This window comes from Neolamprologus multifasciatus, chromosome 17 (assembly GCF_963576455.1).
Source record: "Neolamprologus multifasciatus chromosome 17, fNeoMul1.2, whole genome shotgun sequence".
Lineage (NCBI taxonomy): Eukaryota > Metazoa > Chordata > Actinopteri > Cichliformes > Cichlidae > Neolamprologus > Neolamprologus multifasciatus.
This window is the reverse complement of record NC_140455.1, coordinates 4941067-4960750: the sequence shown is the minus strand read 5'-3', so window position 1 is coordinate 4960750 and position 19684 is coordinate 4941067. Positions and strand designations below refer to the sequence as shown.

Below are 19684 nucleotides of genomic sequence, written 5' to 3'. Positions count from 1 at the left end.
GGATTGGACCCAAACACAACAGGATGAAGTCAAAGAGGCAGCTTTATTTCAGCTGTGAACATGCAAACACTAGAAATAAGAAAACATAACTGTAGGTTTGCAGTGAATGAAGCCTCAGCTCGACTTTCCACTCTGTCCCTCTTTTCCTTCTGCAAACAGCCACATCAGGAGTCTTTGATCAAGATTTAAATAGTTACTTACAAATGTCCACAGATGGGTTCAGGATACCTGAATCCACAATTATCCATCTTCTTCTGCTTTATCCAGCTGAATCCACAATTATTAAAGCTAAAATAGTTCACAGGGTTTGGACTTTGTTAGGTGATGAGAGAACATCAAAGTGTTTTTTTTTTTTTTTTTTATCTTTAAACAGTATTGTTATCACTTTAGTTGCCTTCACACAGCCCTGTTTGTTATTTTACCAGAGCTCTTATGCTTCACTCAGTGCTCCCAACAAACATCTTGGAGGACACGTTAGTGTGATTTAGATTTCGTTGGTGCAAACACCAGTCAAACAGGCTAACCCATGGAGGCAGCAGCAGGCTTTGGTAGAGTCTGTTGGCTTAAACTAAGAGAGTTTATTTTGTTAGTACAAAGAGCTGTCAGCTAAATGAATGAATGCACTTTGAATACAGATAAACTGAGAAAACACTTTAAATACAGCAAACACTCAAACTGACAACATGTTTTTCTGGTGATCATCCACAGCAGTACATTTAGCATTCATGCTAGCAGCAGGCCATGACTGTCCACTCAGCATCAACACAGGTAGGAGTGAGCAGTGATGAAGCAGGACTGTGGGCAAGTTTGAGCTACAATCCTATTGGCTTCTCAGTTTCTCCAAAGTAAAGGGGAAAAATTCTCGGTGTTGTGAAGATGTGAGTTGGTGTTGCTGTTGTGGGGCTGGAAGGATGCTGGCAGTGAGAGGCTTCAGATTTTCATACAGTGCTCAGTAAAAGAATGAGAAGAAAGCCACTGCACATGAAACAAGGTGCTCGTAGTGTTTGTTTAATGTATTTGTGCCACAATGTCAGATCAATTGTAGATTCACATGCAGGCTTGTCCAGTGGAACCAATGCAAGTAGGGCAGCGTATCGTCACTGATTTCTAGAATCGATTCGATTCCAATTCACAAGGTCCCGATTCGATCCATGATTCGATTCGATTCGATTTGAATCTGGGAAATTTTGCCTTAGACAGTCAGAAATATTATAATTCAGATCATGCATCAGTACATTTCCATATTTTTATATCTATAAAAAGAAAGCTGACAATTGCGATTCTTTATCAAAGGTGTAAGCATCACAGCAGATGCCTTTGTGTCAAAGTAGCTGAGGATAAAACACAGAAAAATGTGAAGGCAAATTTCCTGACCTGGGATTTTATAAAAATATTCTACAGCAGATCAAAAATGAAAGAAAACCATTAATCAACATATGAACAGTACCTGTTCATATGTTGATTAATGAGCAAAGTTACAGGTTACAGGTTTGATTAGAGACACAGCTAAGCATTTTGCAATTTTACATAATTTTAAAAAGTTTAAATTTGTTCAGTAGCCTATTGAACGGCAGAAATGCTTTCTTTTTGGAAGTAAATGGTAAATGGCCTGTAATTGTATAGCGCTTTACTAGTCCCTAAGGACCCCAAAGCGCTTCGTAAGTAAGTTAAAGGAAAAAAACAGCGGCCGACAGCGCTGTAAACAACGGTAGACTTGTGCGTAATAAGCAAGTTAGTAATGCAGAAAACAGAATTTTAGACGGGAAACTGTTCTTGAAGTACAGAGAAAGAGAGAGCTCTACATGAAGTGTGATTTTTATGGTGGTGGAAGCAAAACAGCAAAAGTAAGAGGGAATTCATGACAATGTTTATGTGAAGCGGAATGTGAAGCGTAGTTTGGATCTTCTTTTGCTGGTGGTTCAGTCAATATTGTTTGGCGAGAGATAAAGACCTGCAGCTTCAGAATCATCACAAAAAGGGCATAAACACAAAGCGTGGACCCGCCGAAATATCAGAATCAGTGAGCTTTCGGCTTTCAGCGGGTGAGAAAGGCGACATCTCACTGATTCTGATCCGTCGGCAGGTCCACACTTTGTGTTTACTTCTTTATGCAGAATCTGTGTTCCTGCTCTCATTTACTGTTTTAGATGTTTGATGGTTGTTGAAATTTTGTGAGGTTTAACCTGAGATTCTGTCGTTTTGGGCAAAATAAATTTATATTAAAAAATTGATACAGGATTTTAATGAATCGATATCACGTTATCTAAGCTAGAATCGATTTTAATCGATAAATCGATAATCAAAACCCACCCCTAAATGCAGGTACTGCAGTACAGAGCAAAGATTAAGCAAACCAGGAGAGCTCTCCAACTTTCTGAAAGAAAATATCAGGATATTTGAGTCATAAGAAAAAGTGGATCATGCGACAATGTCCCTCAGCACACAAAACAATCAAAGCAGAATAAATATGTTTTAGAATGGCCTTAAACACTTACAGGGACCTGAAGAGAGAGAACCCAACAAAATGTCACGGCTAAGACAGGGACTCGAGCACAGACTAAGTTCTGACAAACAAAAAGGTGACAGTTTATTTACCAAAGGGGTGAACCACAGTGCTATATGTATGTACAGTGAGTTGGGGAGGGGGTCCAGGGCTCCAGGCAAAAGAGGGAAGGGAGTCCACACACTCACTCCTCTTTAGCCACTCTTGTCCTGCTCTCGACTCACACAGCCACACACAGGAATCACAGGGAAGGCTCCGTGTGTTCAGTTTGGCGTTATTGCTCTCGCACTCTCTGATACTGGTCACTGGAAGTTCAACATCCCACATAGCAAAATTGGTATGGCCTGGATCTGGCCCACACAATGTGTTTACACATGGGTCACATACCGTAAAGAATAACGGCCCTTTGGTGGACCAGATCAGGTTTGCCAGAGGTGGCCCACACACATGCCAGCATAAGGCCAGTTGAAGACACACTGGTGGCCCCAACAGTTTCAGCTCTGGCCCCAGATGTCAGCCTAATGTGTATCTTAATCAAGCCATGTAATGGCAACATGTGCTATTAAGTAACGTAACGAAACTCTGTTCAGACAGTGAATGGACCGATTCTTATGTAGCGCTTTTCTAGTCTCCCAGATTACTCAGAGTGCTCTATACAACATGCCATACTCACCCAATCACACACTTTCACTAAACTGAGTGCTTCCTAACTACATTCTACTTGCTGACTCTTGGTGGCGCTGTCACTTGGTGTTCCCTCTCTCTGTGGTAGAGTATCATTTCCTGTTCCTGCTCAAACACACAGTGGTGTTTTTGAGTAGCTTATCTGCTTAGCAATTTAATTAAAACCTTTTAGATACATTCTTTTTTATAGTATTATCTTTACGTGCTTCATCCAGAGCACACTGTGTACTCATGACCTAATTTATAGCCAAAGTATTCACTTACTGTGTCTTTACTGTTTCGCTAGCTTAGCTTAACTCGTAGCCGACTCGCTAGCAGCATGGCTACTTCACCTGTCCCTCCTGCACTTTCCTGCTCATTGTGTCAGATGTTTAGTTACTCCTCTGTCTCTTTTAGCAGTAATGATACTTGTAACAAATGTAGCATATTTGCAGCTCTGGAGGCCAGGATTACTGAAATGGAGACTCGGCTTCGCACCCTTCATTCACCCGTAGCTAGCCAGGCCCCTATAACTGGTGCAGCCGAAGATAGCGTAGGCCCCGCTATCTGTTTCCCGGCAGACCCGAAGCAGCAGGGGAAAGAGGGCGACTGAGTGACAGTGAGGAGGAAGCGTAGTCTTAAACATAAGCCCCAGGTACACCACCGTTCATGTGTCTAACTGTTTTTCCCCACTCAGCGACACCCGCCATATTCTGGAAATTGGTGATTCTGTTCTCAGAAGACACCGGCAACCATAGTCAATTGTCTTACAGGGGCCAGAGCAGGCAACATTGAGGGAAATTTAAAGCTGCTGGCTAAGGGTAAACGTAAATTCAGTAAAATCATAATTCATGTCGGCAGTAATGACACCTGGTTACCCCAATCGGAGGTCAATAAAATCAATATTGAATCGGTGTGTAACTTTGCCAAAACAATGTGAGACTCTGTACCAAAGAGTAAAACAGTGAAATGTGGATTATTAAATATTAGGTCTCTCTCCTCCAAGTCTCTGTTAGTACATGACTTAATAATTGATCAACAAATCGATTTACTCTGCCTTACAGAAACCTGGTTGCAGCAGGATGATTATGTTAGTTTAAATGAATCAACACCCCCGAGTCATTCTAACTACCAGAAATCTCGAAGCACAGGCCGAGGGGGCGGTGTGGCAGCAATTTTTCACACCAGCCTATCAATCAACCAAAGACCAAGACAGACTTTTAATTCATTTGAAAGCCTGATGCTTAGCCTTGTCCACCCCAGCTGTAAAACTCAGAAACCAGTCTTACTTGTTATCATCTATTGTCCACTTGGGCGTTACACAGAGTTTCTGTCTGATTTCTCAGACTTTTTATCTGATTTAGTTCTCAGCTCAGATAAAATAATTATTGTGGGTGATTTTAACATCCATGTAAATGCTAAAAATGACATTAAATGGACTTGTTCTTATATAGCGCTTTTCTACTCTGTCTGAGCACTCAAAGCGCTTTATACAACTAATTCATTCACCCAATCACACCCATTCACACAAGCACTTTTTTCTGACCTAAGTGCTAAGTAGTCTACCATTCATACACATTCACACTCCGATGGATGCATCGGAGAGCAACGCGGGGTTAGTATAATAATAATAATAATACATTTTATTTAAAAATAGCGCCTTTCAAAGCACCCAAGGACACTGTACAACAGATAAAAACACAAAAACTGAAAATATACACAATAATAGTAAAAATAACAGATAAAAGTTAAGAACATACAGTGGTTTAAACATAAGCAATTTTAAACAGATGAGTTTTGAGGGTGGACTTAAATAGAGGGAATGAGGTAATGTTTCTGAGGTCAGGGGGTAAGGAATTCCAAAGTCGAGGGGCAGAGCAACTAAAAGCCCTGCCCCCCATTGTGATCAGACGAGCGGAAGGAACGGAGAGAGAAAGAGAAGATGAAGATCTGAGGCACCGGGATGGGAGGTACATCTGTACTAAATCGGAGAGGTATGGTGGAGAGAGAGAATGAATAGCCTTGAATGTATAAAGGATTATTTTAAAATGGATGCGAAATTTAACCGGGAGCCAGTGAAGCTGCTTCAGGATTGGGGAGATGTGGTGGGTAGAGGAAGTCCTAGTAATAATACGGGCAGCAGAATTCTGGACACGTTGGAGCTTGTTGATGGATTTTTGTGTAAGGCCAAATAATAGTGAATTACAGTAATCAAGTCGAGAGATAACAAGATTATGGACGAGAGTGGCAGTGGCATGAGGAGTGAGGAAAGGGCGGAGGCGATTGATATTACGAAGTTGAAAATATGCTGCACGTGTGACATTATTGATATGTGAATTAAAAGATAATGTGCTATCAAGAAGGACACCCAAGCTTTTCACAGAGGGAGAGATAGGGACCAGCGAATTATTGATGGTGAGAGAGAAATTGTTAATTCTGGAGAGCAACCGTTTAGTGCCGACCAGGAGAAGTTCTGATTTATTGCTGTTGAGTTTAAGGAAGTTGGAGGAGAACCAGGAATTGAGTTCAGCTAAGCAGAGGGTGAGGGAGGGTGGAGGAAGAGTAGAATCGGGTTTGGTAGAGAGGTAAAGCTGGGTGTCATCGGCATAGCAATGGAACTGAATATTATATTTACGAAAAATATGTCCGAGAGGAAGAAGGTAAATGATGAAAAGAAGGGGCCCGAGGACAGATCCCTGGGGCACCCCAGTAGATAAAGGAGAAGGCTGAGAAGTGAAGGATTTTAATTGAATGAACTGAGTGCGGTCGGACAGGTATGATTTGAACCAGGCTAATGGAGTATGAGAGAGACCAATGGAAGCTAATCTGCTAAGAAGAATGGGATGAGAGATGGTGTCAAAGGCTGCACTCAGATCAAGGAGAATAAGGATGGAGAGGAGACCAGAATCAGCTGCCATAAGAAGATCGTTTGTTATTTTTATGAGAGCAGTTTCGGTACTATGCAAAGGACGGAAACCAGACTGGAACTGTTCATAAAGGTTATTATCAGTTAGGTGTAGATGGACTTGAGAAGCAACTAAAGTATCTTGCCCAAGGATATTTGGCATGCAGACTGGAGCAGCCTGGGATCGAACCACCGACCTTCTGGTTAGTGGCTGACCTGCTCTGCCACCTGAGCTACAGCCACCCCAAATAATCTGTAATAATCTGTTATTAGACTAAATTGGCTTCTCTCAAAATGTAAAAGAACCCACCCACCACTTTAATCACACTCTAGATCTTGTTTTAACATATGGCATAGAAACTGAACATTTAACAGTGTTTCCTGAAAACCCTCTCCTGTCTGATCATTTCCTGATAACATTTACATTTACAATAATTGATTACGCAGCAGTGGAGAGTGGACTTTATCACAGTAGATGTCTTTCTGAAAGCGCTGTAACTAAGTTTAAGAATATAATCCACCCACTGTTATCATCGTCAATGCCCTGTACCAACACAGAGCAGAGCAGCTATCCGAACGCTACCCCAACAGAGGTTGATTATCTTGTTAATAATTTTACCTCCTCACTGCGTACGACTCTGGATACTGTAGCTGTACTGTAACTAAGGCCTCAAATCAGAAGTACCTGACTCCGTGGCATAAGTCTCAAACATGTAGCCTAAAGCAGATGACTTGTAAGCTGGAGAGGAAATGACGTGTAACAAATTTGGAAGATCATCATTTAGCCTGGAGAAATAGTTTGCTGCTTTATAAGAAAGCCCTCCGCAAAGCCAGAACATCTTACTATTCATCACTGATTGAAGAAAATAAGAACAACCCTAGGTCTGAGATGGTTCTCAGTCATCCAGGTCATTGCAGTCTAAGGAGCTTGGAAAGAAAAGCGAGTGTATTGAGGAATGCCCAGACCTCAACATTGGAGAGACCAAACAGCCACTTCACAAGTGCATGGCACAACATAGAAGAGCCACCTCCACAGGACAAGACTCAGCAGTCCATCTGAATCTAAAGGACAAAGGTCACTCTTTCGAGGATGCCAATGTTCACATTTTGGACAGAGAAGACAGATGGTTTGAAAGAGGAGTGAAAGAAGCCATTCATGTCCACTGTGAGTGACCATCTTTGAACAGAGGCGGTGGTTTACGACACCAACTGTCTGCCATCTATAATCCACTTTTGTGATCCCTTCCCAGACGCCTTAACGCCCACTCACATCCTGGGCCATCTGACCTCAGGAAACCACATGATAGGGAGGGGCCAGGTTTCAAAATGAGCTCACCCGACACCCTGGCTGATTGTGACCCACACCCGTTTTCACACCTTGCCTCATGTGATTAGGTAAAGGATCATCAGGGGACCCTTTTGTCCCTTTTTGGGGTGATACTCCCATGGGGTTTAAATCTGGGACTCTCCACGATTTGACCTTAGAACTGAAGAAGCTTCTCGGATGAGATGTAAAACGTCTTTGAGCAAATTAAAGAAGTCCAGACGCTTTTCTTTCCAAGCTCCTTAGACAACAACCCTTGGTTTCTCTTTAGCACTGTAGCCAGGCTGACAAAAAGTCAGAGCTCTATTGAGCCAACCATCCCTTTAATGTTAATCAGTAATTTCTTCATGAACTTCTTCACAAATAAAATTTTTATCATTAGAGAAAAAATTACCAATAATCATCCCACAGATGTAATATTATCTACAGCTACTCTTAGTACCATTCATGTTAAGTTAGACTCTTTTTCTCCAATTGATCTTTCTGAGATAAATTCAATAATTACTTCCTCCAAACCATCAACGTGTCTTTTAGACCCCATTCTTACAAAACTGCTCAAAGAAGTCCTGCCATTGATTAATTCTTCAATCTTAAATATGATCAACCTATCTCTAATAATCGGCTATGTAATACAGGCCTTCAAGCTGGCTGTAGTTAAACCTTTACTTAAAAAGCCATCTCTAGACCCAGCTGTCTTAGCTAATTATAGGCCAATCTCCAACCTTCCTTTCATATCAAAAATCAGAAATTAGAACATGCTGTAGGTATTACAGGTACTGCGCTGCATTGGTTTCTATCATATCTATCTAATAGACTCCTCTTCACACACTGAGGTTAATTATGGAGTTCCACAGGATTCGGTGCTAGGACCAATTCTGTTTACATTATACATGCTTCCCCTAGGCAGTATCATTAGAAGATATAGTATACATTTTCACTGCTATGCAGATGACACCCAGCTCTATCTATCCATGAAGCCAGATAACGCACACCAATAAGTTAAACTGCAGGAATGTCTTAAAGACATAAAGACCTGGATGGCCGCTAACTTTCTGCTTCTAAATTCAGATAAAACTGAGGTTATTTTACTCGGCCCAAAGAATCTTAGAAATATGGTATCTAACCAGATTCTTACTCTGGATGGCATTACCTTGGCCTCCAGTAGCACTGTGAGGAACCTTGGCGTCATTTTTGACCAGGATATGTCCTTCAACGCACATAATAAACAAATATGTAAGACTGCTTTCTTCAATTTGTGCAACATCTCTAAAATTAGAAATATCCTGTCTCAGAGTGATGCTGAAAAACTAGTTCATGCATTTATTACTTCCAGGCTGGACTACTGTAATTCATTATTATCAGGACGTCCTAAAAACTCACTAAAAAGCCTTCAGCTAATCCAAAATGCTGCAGCAAGAGTACTGACAGGGACTAGAAAGAGAGAGCAGATTTCTCCTGTATTGACTTCCCTTCATTGGCTTCCTGTTAAATCCAGAATATAATTCAAAATCTTACTCCTCACATACAAGATCTTAAATAATCAGGCCCCATCTTATCTTAATGACCTTGTAGTACCATATCACCCTATTAGAGCACTTCGCTCTCATACTACAGGCTTACTTGTTGTTCCTAGAATACTTAAAAGTAGAATGGGAGGGAGAGCCTTCATTTTTCAGCTCCCCTCTTCTGTGGAACCAGCTTCCAGTTTGGATTCGGGAGACAGACACTATCTCTACTTTTAAGATTAGGCTTAAAACTTTCCTTTTTTGATCAGGTGACCCTGAATCCTCCCTTAGTTTTGCTGCAATAGGTGTAGGCTGCCGGGGTATTCCCATGAAGCATTTAGTTTTTCCTTTCCAGTCACCTTTCTCACTCACTATGTGTTAATAGACCTCGCTGCACTGAATCATATCTGTTATTAATCTCTGTTTTTCTTCCACAGCATGTCTTTATCCTGTTTTCCTTCTCTCAAAAGTCTCCAAAGTGCTTGCTCATAGGGGGTCATATGATTATTGGGTTTTTCTCTGTATCTATTATTGTATGGTTTGCTGTACAATATAAAGTGCCTTGAGGCGACTGTTGTTGTTGTTATTTGGCGCTATATAAATAAAATTGAATTGAATTGAATTCATACAAATTCATACTCTTGACATGCAAACTGGAGGAGACAGGGATCGAAGCACTAACCTTCTGGCCAGCAGGTGATCTGCTCTACCTCCTGAGCTACAGCCACCTGGTGGTAAATATAAGTAAACCCTCACTAGGTTTTGGATAAAGTGTACACTCACCTGTCAAACCTGCATTTGAAACATTGGCTACCATAGCAGTAGAGTATTGCAACATGTGATTTGGGTCTTCTAACTAAAATAGGAAAACAAGAACATAAATAGTGCCATCATTGCCAGACCCACATCTGGCTGACTTACCACTTACCATGCCAGAAGTCAGCCAGCAGTGCCAGCTTGACACCACATCCGGGTCCGACCTGTCTCCTATGTGGGATAGAATCTTATTGCGACTAATCTCCTCAACATAACATGTCTTGAAGTTCTCCAGAAGCCTGGTAATGAACTCAACATCTGATTCATTTGTGTTGACCCAGGGTGAGATCTAAAACCTGCAGGACACCGGCCCTCGAGGCCTGGAGTTGCCTACCCATGCTCGAGACTATCCAGCAGTATACATGTTTATCTGTCATGAATGTGGCTATGAATATCATAAAATATTTTTTCATATAATGAAACGATGATACTGTTATCAAGGTTCGGACACAGAAGTAATTTTTTTTTCTTTGGAAATATTTTATGTTGACTCATTGTTAACCATAAACTCATCCCACCCCAAAATCTTACTTGAAAATTAAGACTCTATAATTCCCAAAACATGCAGTAGTATATATACACTGTCTTAGATATCCTATATATTCCATCCATCCATCCATCTTCATCCGCTTTATCCGAGGCCGGGTCACGGGGGCAGCAGCCTAAGCAGAGAGGCCCAGACCTCCCTCTCCCCAGCCACCTCCTCCAGCTTATCCGTGGGAACACCAAGGCGTTCCCAGGCCAGCCGAGAGATATAATCTCTCCAGCGTGTCCTCGGTCTGCCCCGGGGCCTCCTCCCAGTGGGACATGCCCGGAACACCTCACCCAGGAGGCACCCAGGAGTTATCCTTGTCAGATGCCTGAACCACCTCAGCTGGCTCCTTTCGATGTGGAGCAGCAGCGGCTCTACTCTGAGCCCCTCCCGGATGGCCGAACTTCTCAACCTATCTCTAAGGGAGAGGCCAGCCACCCTTCGGAGGAAGCTCATTTCTGCCGCTTGTATCCGCGATCTCGTTCTTTCGGTCACTACCCACAGCTCGTGGCCATAGGTGAGGGTAGGGACGTAGATCGACCGGTAAATTGAGAGCTTCGCTTTTACACTCAGCTCCCACTTCACCACGACGGACCGGTGCAGCGTCCGCATTACTGCAGCTGCAGCCCCAATTCGTCTGTCGATCTCCGGCTCCCTTCTCCCATCACTCGCGAACAAGACCCCGAGATACTTGAACTCCTCCACTTTGGGCAGGAACTCATCCCCGACCCGGAGTGGGCACTCCACCCTTTTCCGACTGAGAACCATGGCCTCAGATTTGGAGGTGCTGATCCTCATTCCCGCTGCTTCACACTCGGCTGCGAACCGTTCCAGTGCGAGCTGGAGGCCCTCACCTGATGAAGCCAACAGAACCACATCATCCGCAAAAATCAGAGATGAGATTCTGAGGCCAACCAAAGCGAAAGCCCTCCGCCACTTGGCTGCGCCTAGAAATCCTGTCCATAAAAATTATGAACAGAACCAGTGACAAAGGGCAGCCCTGGCGGAGCCCATCACCCACCGGGAATGAGTCCGACTTATTGCCTGCAATGCGAACCAAGCTCTTGCAACGGTTGTATAGGGATCGAATGGCCATAGCAATGGGCCAGACACCCCAAGGGACACGGTCGAATGCCTTCTCCAAGTCCACAAAACACATGGGCAAACTCCCATGCACCCTCAAGTATCCTCGAGAGGATAAAGAGCTGGTCCAGTGTTCCGCGACCAGGACGAAAACCGCATTGTTCCTCCTGTATCCGAGGTTCGACTAGCAGACGAACTCTCCTTTCCAGCACTCTGGCATAGACTCCTATATATTATGTACTATATAATACTATTACTATTACTAGAGTGATATTGTTAAAATAGTGATCAATACATGCAATGCAGAAGTCTGGCACCACAACTCGCTGAAGTTTATTTGATTAAGTGGAGCTGGGGGACTGCACACAGTACAGTACTCTTTTATAAGTGCCGTGCAGATTTGTTACAGGTGATAAGCACATCCAGAACCTGGATGACAAGCAACATCCAGAGACTTGTTAATGTTTGAAATATCTCCAAAGTCAAACCAAGGACAGGCAGAGCAAAGAAGTTAAATTGAATTTAAAAAATAAATAAAAAAATAAATGAAGCCCCCCCACCCCCCAAAAAAAGTGTCTGCCATGACATCTGTCATTATGGCAGTGCTTTATTCTAGGTTTGCAAAAAACATATTTTTATTGTATTTGTCTCTTGAGGTTCTCTTTAATATCTGCAAAAGATTTACTGAATCGCTGCCTGTTTGTATTTTTTATTTTTGTTAAGAGAATTTCACGAAACCAAAACTCACTGTTCAGCTTATGTTATCAGGATATGAATGTATACAGTGTTTGGGGATGCATGCTGTCAACATTCAGATAGCAAGAGAATATTAAGATAAAAAACTAATAACATGATTTCTTTTTGTCAGGCATGGTACCATCAGAACTCCACAGAACTCCATCTATTATCAAGTGTTTTTTTTTTTTGTTTGTTTTTTTTAAATGAAGAGGACCAGCAGGTTGCATTTTAGGTTGTAATGTTTTGTTGTATCATTCCAACTCTTCATGATTCCTCCACAGAGTGGACCAGGAGAGCTCAGAGGTTCCCAGTGGTCAGTCTGCCCAGCAGCATCAAAAACAACTGGACTCCATATTTTTGGTCTGTACATGTACAACAACTACTTTTACATTTATTCTGTTCACACATAACATTAGATGACACTATGAAACGAAACACCAAAATCAGCCTGGCCCTTCAGTGAGGGAGAGTTGGTGAAAAGGTGTATGATGAAAGTTTACGACGTTGTGTGCCCAGAGAAAAAGCAAGCATTTTCAAATGTCAGCCTGAGCAGAAACACAGTAGCTGATCGCACACGTGAACGTGCCACCAATCTATATAACCAGATGATGGAGAAGGGAAACAATTTCGTTGCATTCTCACTCGCTATGGATGAGAGCAGTGACGCCTCTGATACTGCCCAGCTTTCAGTCTTCACCTGTGGTGTGGATTCAAGTCTCTGTGTTACGGAAGAACTTTTAGGATTAAAATCAATGCATGGCACAACTACAGGGAAAGAAATATTTGAAGAGGTTTCCAAATGTCTAACTGAAATGGGAAAAACGTGGGGTTAATGGCAGATGGTGCACCAGCGATGTGTGGTCAAACGAGCGGACTGGTGGGCAGGGTACGGGAGAAGATGCGAGCGGGCGGATCGACTGGTAAATTGAGAGCTTCGCTTTTACACTCGGTTCTCTCTTCACAACAACGGACCGCTACAGCGTTCACATAACTGCAGCCGCTTTCTACGCCTAGAAATTCTGTCCATAAATATTATTAACAGAATCAGTGGCAAAGGGCAGCCCGGGCGGAGCCCATCACCCACCAGCAACGAGTCCGTCTTATTGCCGGCTATGCGGACCAAGCTCTTGCAATGGTAATATAGGTATCGAATGGCCTGTGGCAATGGGCCAGGCACCCCATACTCCCAGAGCACCCCACACAGGACCATCCAAGGGACATCGTCGAATGCCTTTTCCAAGTCCACAAAACACATGTAGACTGGTTGGGCAAACTCCCATGCACCTTCAAGTATCCTTGAGAGTATGAAAAGCTGATCCAGTGTTCCACGACCAGGACAAAACCCGCAATGTTCCTTCTGTGTCCGAGGTTTGACTGACAGTTGGATTCTCCTTTCCAGCACCCTGGCATAGACTGAGCCTTCGGGAACTCGGGGTGGACCTCATCCACCCCAGGGGCTCTGCTACCTTGTTTAACTTCCTCAGTGACCGTGCCCCCAGAGATTGGTGGGTCAACCCCTTTGTCCCCAGACTCTGCTTCCTCCACGGAGGACATGCCAGTGGGATTAAGGAGGTCCTCAAAGTTTTCTTTCCACCACCTGACAATGTTCTCAGTCGAAGTCAGTAGGGCTCTACCCACACTATACACAGTGCAGGTAGAGCAATGCTTTCCCCGCTTGAGTCGCCTGACGGTTTGCCAGAATCTCTTTGAGGCAGTCCGAAAGTCTTTTTCCATGGCCTCTCCGAACTCCTCCCACACCCGAGTTTTCGCTTCAGCCACTGCCCATGCTGGTGCCTGTTGTGGTGGTAACCCCCGAACCAAATGGTGGACACCAGATGTGAGGGGAGCCACCAAGTTGAAGGAGTAGTCCTATCAGGCTTGGTTAGCCTTTGGAACTTCGGAGGCAGCTGATAGGTACCGACAGGCCAAGCGGAACGCAACCTTCTTGCAGCCGCAGGTCAGTGCAGCGGCTTTGGCAGTGATGATGCCCAGTCTCCCTCAGTATGCTGTTGAAGCTCAGCCGGAGGTGTGCTTTGATGATCTCTTGGACCGGGTCCTCTGCTAGGCATTCCAAACACAACCTCACTATATGTTTAGGTGCGCCGGGTCTGTCCAGTGTCCTCCCCCACCACCTGATCCAACTGACCAGCTGGTGATCAGTTTACAGCTCAGCAAAACATATGGACTTAGATCTTATGATACAATTACAAAATCGATTGTCATCGACATGCGGCCTAGAGCGTCATGGTACCACGTGCACTTATGGACACTCTTATGTTCGAACATGGTGTTCGTTAGGGCCAAACTGTAGTTTGCACAGAAGTAAATGGTAAATGGTAAATGGACTGGTTCTTATATAGCGCTTTTCTACTCTGTCCGAGCACTCAAAGCGCTTTATACAGCTAATTCATTCACCCAATCCCACCCATTCACACAAGCACTTCTAAACTTAAGTGCTAAGTAGCTAACATTCATACACATTCACACTCCGATGGATGCATCGGAGAGCAACATGGGGTTAGTATCTTGCCCAAGGATATTTGGCATGCAGACTGGAGCAGCCTGGGATTGAACCACCGACCTTCTGGTTAGTGGCTGATCCGCTCTGCCACCTGAGCTACAGCCACCCCAAGAAGTCCAATAACAAAGCACCACTTGGGTTCAGATACAGGAGGCCGTTTCTCCCAATCATACCAGGACCTCCTCTCCTTGCCACCACCCGGCTCACAATGCACCCGACCTCTACGGCCTGCAGGCAGATGGGCTCATGTCGTTTTTTCAGGCTGTGTCGGGCCGTGCCCCATGGACTAAGGTCCGGCCACCCTTGGGCACCCTCCCTGGGCCTGGCTCCAGGGCGGGGCCCCTGTAACCCTATTCCGGGTTCAATGTTCCCTCGATATTCTACTCACAGGGGTCTTCTTAATCACTATTTGTCTGGTCCCTTACGCAGGACCGATTTGCCAGCGGAGACCCAACCAGGGGGCAAAAGCCCCCAGACAACATAGCCCCTGGGATCCCTGGGACACACAAACCCCTCGCTCACGATAAGGTTGCTATTTGCGGAGGGGACAGAATAAACATTCAATGAAAAATGCAAAAGCAGAACTTCCTGTTCAGACAAAAAGTCAGACACCTAGTCTGTTTGTGCACGTGTTTGTATTTGTCCACATCTGTGTTACAGTGAAATGATGTGTGTTGCATCTTTCCGGAGTTCAGGTACAGAACCCTGCCCACCATCCATCGACAATTCTGACAAAACTGCATGTTATTCTTGGATGCGCTCGTAGGACTGGATTTAAAATAGTGTGAAAAAAATATCATACATTTTAAAGCCAAACAGTATCATCAACATAGCCCAGCTAACATTTGCTAGTAAGATGACGTTAGCTAAGTCAGCTATGTCATCATAGCAACTTCTTTATGCAATTTCAAATGTTGGACAAAGTTGGAAGTTGTCTATCTCCGTCTGTGATTCTCTTCTTGCATGTTTTGCATTTTGCATTTCATTTTTTGTTGACTACTTTGTCGTTTATATACCCAAAGAAATTACTCTTGGCATCATTTTTGGCTTGAGCGTTTTTGTTTTTTTTGTTTTTGGTCTGTTTTGGGTTTTTTTTTTTAAAAATCTGGTTAATTTGTTTGGCTGTGCTACTGCTCACACACACAATCGTATGGAGTGTGGTAAGAATCAATGAATAAATTGAATTAATGGTGCACACTTTTTATGTAATATGCCTGTAAAATTTTCGATTTGGGGTGTTATGGAAATTTTAAAGACAACCTGAAACACACCCAGTGAGCTTGATTTGAAGTGGGTTTAATAAACACGTTGCAATGTGGAGAGAAACATCCCCGCCAAACACTAGGGTGATCTCTGAAATTTGGGTGGGGTTATACCCACACAGACACACACAAATGTCTGTGAAGGTTCTCAGTCATTCAGGTCATCGTAGTCTAAGGAGCTTGGAAAGAAAAGTGTCTGGACTTTAGGTTGCTTGAAGATGTTTCGCCTCTCATCCGAGAAGCTTCTTCAGTTCTAGGTTAAAATGGGGGAGAGTCCCAGATTCAATCCCTGTGGGAGTTTCCCCCCAAAGAGGGACAAAAGGACCCCCTGATGATCCTCTACCTAATCACATGAGCCAAAGTGTGAAAGCGGGTGTGGATCACAATCAGCTAGGGTTTCGGGTGAGCTCATTGTGAAACCTGGCCCCACCCTATCATTTGATTTCCTGAGGTCAGACGGCCCAGGGTGTGAGTGGCCATTAAGGCGTCTGGGAAGGGATCTCAAAACTGGATTATAGATGGCAGACAGTTGGTGTCGTGAGCCACCGCCTCTGCTCACGGTGGACATAAATGGTTTCTTTCACTTCACAAGACAAAACCCCAAAACACAAACATAGCAATGTCGTGTATGCTGTATAGTGTAGCGAGGAATTCCCAGACCTCTACATTGGAGAGACCAAACAGCCACTTCAATAGCGCATGGCACAACATAGAAGAGCCACCTCCACGGGACAAGACTCGGCTGTCCATCTGCATCTAAAGGACAACGGTCACTCTTTCGAGGATGTCAATGTTCACATTTTGGACAGAGAAGACAGATGGTTTGAAAGAGGAGTGAAAGAAGCCATTTATGTCCACTGTGAGCGACCATCTTTGAACAGAGGCGGTGGCTTACGACACAAAGGCCCACTTGTGATAATAATCTGCATGCATGCATATAATTTGTGACAGGAGTGATCTTGCTATACTAAAGTAATATGGTTAAAGTATGTGATTAATACCTAAGAAAAGAAGTCTGCTAGTACATGGGTATAATATTAAGTCTTTTCAAGTAAACCAGTTCAAGTCCAATTCAAGTCCCAAGTCCTAGAACATTTTTTCAAGTCAAGTCTAAAGTCATAAAATTTATGAGTTGAGTCCAAGTCATGTCACTCAAGTCCACACGTCTGAATTTATGTTCTTCTTTTCATTCTTGTGTAAGAAACGTTTTTGGGTCATTCATACGTGTTCTCTTCTAGTTACTGGAGGTGGAAATCATCACTTTTGTAAAGAAAGAGCTAAAGAAAATTCAGACAGATCTGAGTCCAGATGATCTACAATGCTTAAAGAGTCGATGTGAGGATGATGATGTATTAAAAGGTAAGGATGAAGAGCAGAGGAACAGCAGCAGAGACGCAGTTGTGACAATCACACTGGATTTCCTGAAAAGAATGAACCAGGAAGAGCTGGCTAACCGTCTGCAGAGAAGTAAGAATATTTCTCTAAATATTATCCCTGCTTGATCAATGGAAAATTTACTGATGACTGAAAAAAAAAAAACCTTAAGAAAATCATTCAAATATCTGCACTCGATGATTGTATGATTGATTTGTGTCTATCGGTTCTTTTAGGAACCTCCACTAGGAACTTGCAGTGGTGTCAGCATAACCTTAAATCTGCACTGAAGAAGAAGTTCCAGTGTGTGTTTGAGGGGGTCGCTAAAGCAGGAAACCCAACCCTTCTGAATCAGATCTACACAGAGCTCTACATCACAGAGGGAGGGACTGCAGAGGTCAATGATGAACATGAAGTTAGACAGATTGAAACAGCTTTCTGGAAACCAGACGATCTAGAAGCAATAATTAGACAAGAAGACCTCTTTAAAGCCTTACCTGGAAAATATGAACCAATCAGAACAGTGCTGACAAAGGGAGTGGCTGGCATCGGGAAAACAATCTTAACACAGAAATACACCGTGGACTGGGCTGAAGACAAAGCCAACCAGGACATCCAGTTCATATTGCCATTCACTTTCAGAGAGCTGAATGTGCTGAAAGAGGAAAAGTTCAGCTTGGTGGGACTTGTTCATCACTTCTTTACTGAAACCAAAGAAGCAGGAATCTGCAGCTTTGAAGACTTCCAGGTTGTGTTCATCTTTGATGGTCTGGATGAGTGTCGACTTCCTCTGGACTTCCACAAAACTACAATCCTAACTGACCCTAGAAAGTCCACCTCAGTGGATGTGCTGCTGATAAACCTCATCAGGGGGAAACTGCTTCCCTCTGCTCGCCTCTGGATAACCACACGACCTGCAGCAGCCAGTCAGATCCCTCCTGAGTTTGTTGACATGGTGACAGAGGTCAGAGGGTTCAATGACCCACAGAAGGAGGAGTACTTCAGGAAGAGATTCAGAGATAAGAAGCAAATCAGCATCATTATCTCCCACATCAAGACATCACGAAGCCTCCACATCATGTGCCACATCCCAGTCTTCTGCTGGATCACAGCTACAGTTCTGGAGGATGTGCTGGAAACCAGAGAGGGAGGACAGCTGCCCAAGACCCTGACTGAGATGTACATCCACTTCCTGGTGGTTCAGGCCAAAGTGAAGAAGGTCAAATATGATGGAGGAGCTGAGACAGATCCACACTGGAGTCCAGAGAGCAGGAAGATGATGGAGTCTCTGGGAAAACTGGCTTTTGATCATCTGCAGAAAGGAAACCTGATCTTCTATGAATCAGACCTGACAGAGTGTGGCATCGATATCAGAGCAGCCTCAGTGTACTCAGGAGTGTTCACAGAGATCTTTAAAGAGGAGAGAGGACTGTACCAGGACAAGGTGTTCTGCTTCATCCATCTGAGTGTTCAGGAGTTTCTGGCTGCTCTTCAAGTCCATCTGACCTTTATCAACTCTGGAAAAAATCTGCTGGAAGAACAAGTAATTACATCCCAGATGTCTGAAAGAAGAGAAGAATCTGCAGGGAGACACTTCTACCAGAGTGCTGTGTACAAGGCCTTACAGAGTCCAAATGGACACCTGGACTTGTTCCTCCGCTTCCTTCTTGGTCTTTCATTGCAGACCAATCAGAGTCTCCTACAAGGTCTGCTGACACAGACAGAAAGTAGCTCACAGACTAATCAGGAAACAGTCAAATACCTCAAGGAGAAGCTCAGTGAGAATCTGTCTGCAGAGAAAAGCATCAATCTTTTCCACTGTCTGAATGAACTGAATGATCGTTCTCTAGTGGAGGAGGTCCAACAGTCCCTAAGATCAGGAAGTCTCTCCACAGATAAACTGTCTCCTGCTCAGTGGTCAGCTCTGGTTTTCATCTTACTGTCATCAGAAGAAGATCTGGATGTGTTTGACCTGAAGAAATACTCTGCTTCAGAGGAGGCTCTTCTGAGGCTGCTGCCAGTGGTCAAAACCTCCAACAAAGCTCTGTATGTATGCGTCTATGCACACTTTTATTGCTTAAATATTTATGCATATAAATATATGTTTAAATATATGGTTTATAGCAGAAGGAAGTCTTAGCATTTCTAAAGCATTTGTAAATGTAACCCCTATCAAAGTGGACCCAAAGCTTTTTTTTTAACTCTTCAAGAATAAATAAAAGGAAAATAATAAAAATCCCTGGAAGATGCTAAAGTAGCTTGAGGTTGAATGGCTGCTGCATCAGGGTTCAGTATGTGATAATTAAGGATCAACAATCACAGATATTCTAATTTGGAAAGTATGAATACCTGTTTTGGTGGGTAATGATCTTATAATCGCTAAATGCACTAGCTCCCTACTTGTTTAACAGATACAGAGGTGTCACTGCTGTTTCAAGTTCTATATTTTTCTTTTTTT

General features: G+C 43.5%; 1 protein-coding gene, 1 long non-coding RNA gene and 1 pseudogene across 6 annotated transcripts in view; all 3 read left to right on the top strand.

Moving 5' to 3' along the window:
• LOC146498779 (uncharacterized) overlaps positions 1 to 19684 on the top strand; it is a 319599-nt gene that overhangs the window by 191715 nt on the left and 108200 nt on the right. The gene's annotated exons all lie outside the window — the stretch shown is intronic.
• LOC146498785 (protein NLRC3-like) overlaps positions 1 to 19684 on the top strand; it is a 40871-nt gene that overhangs the window by 3100 nt on the left and 18087 nt on the right. For 4 of the 5 annotated variants that reach the window (XM_085138950.1, XM_085138948.1, XM_085138947.1 and 1 more), the window contains 3 exons: positions 12351 to 12429; positions 17091 to 17319; positions 17463 to 19272. In XM_085138950.1, coding sequence (XP_084995076.1) covers positions 12351 to 12429; positions 17091 to 17319; positions 17463 to 19272 — 2118 coding nt within the window. Of the gene's footprint in view, positions 1 to 12350; positions 12430 to 12467; positions 14380 to 14692; positions 17320 to 17462; positions 19273 to 19684 lie in introns of those variants that run through there. The other variant, XM_085138951.1, reaches the window with a different exon arrangement.
• Positions 25 to 5120, top strand: LOC146498786 (uncharacterized; annotated as a pseudogene).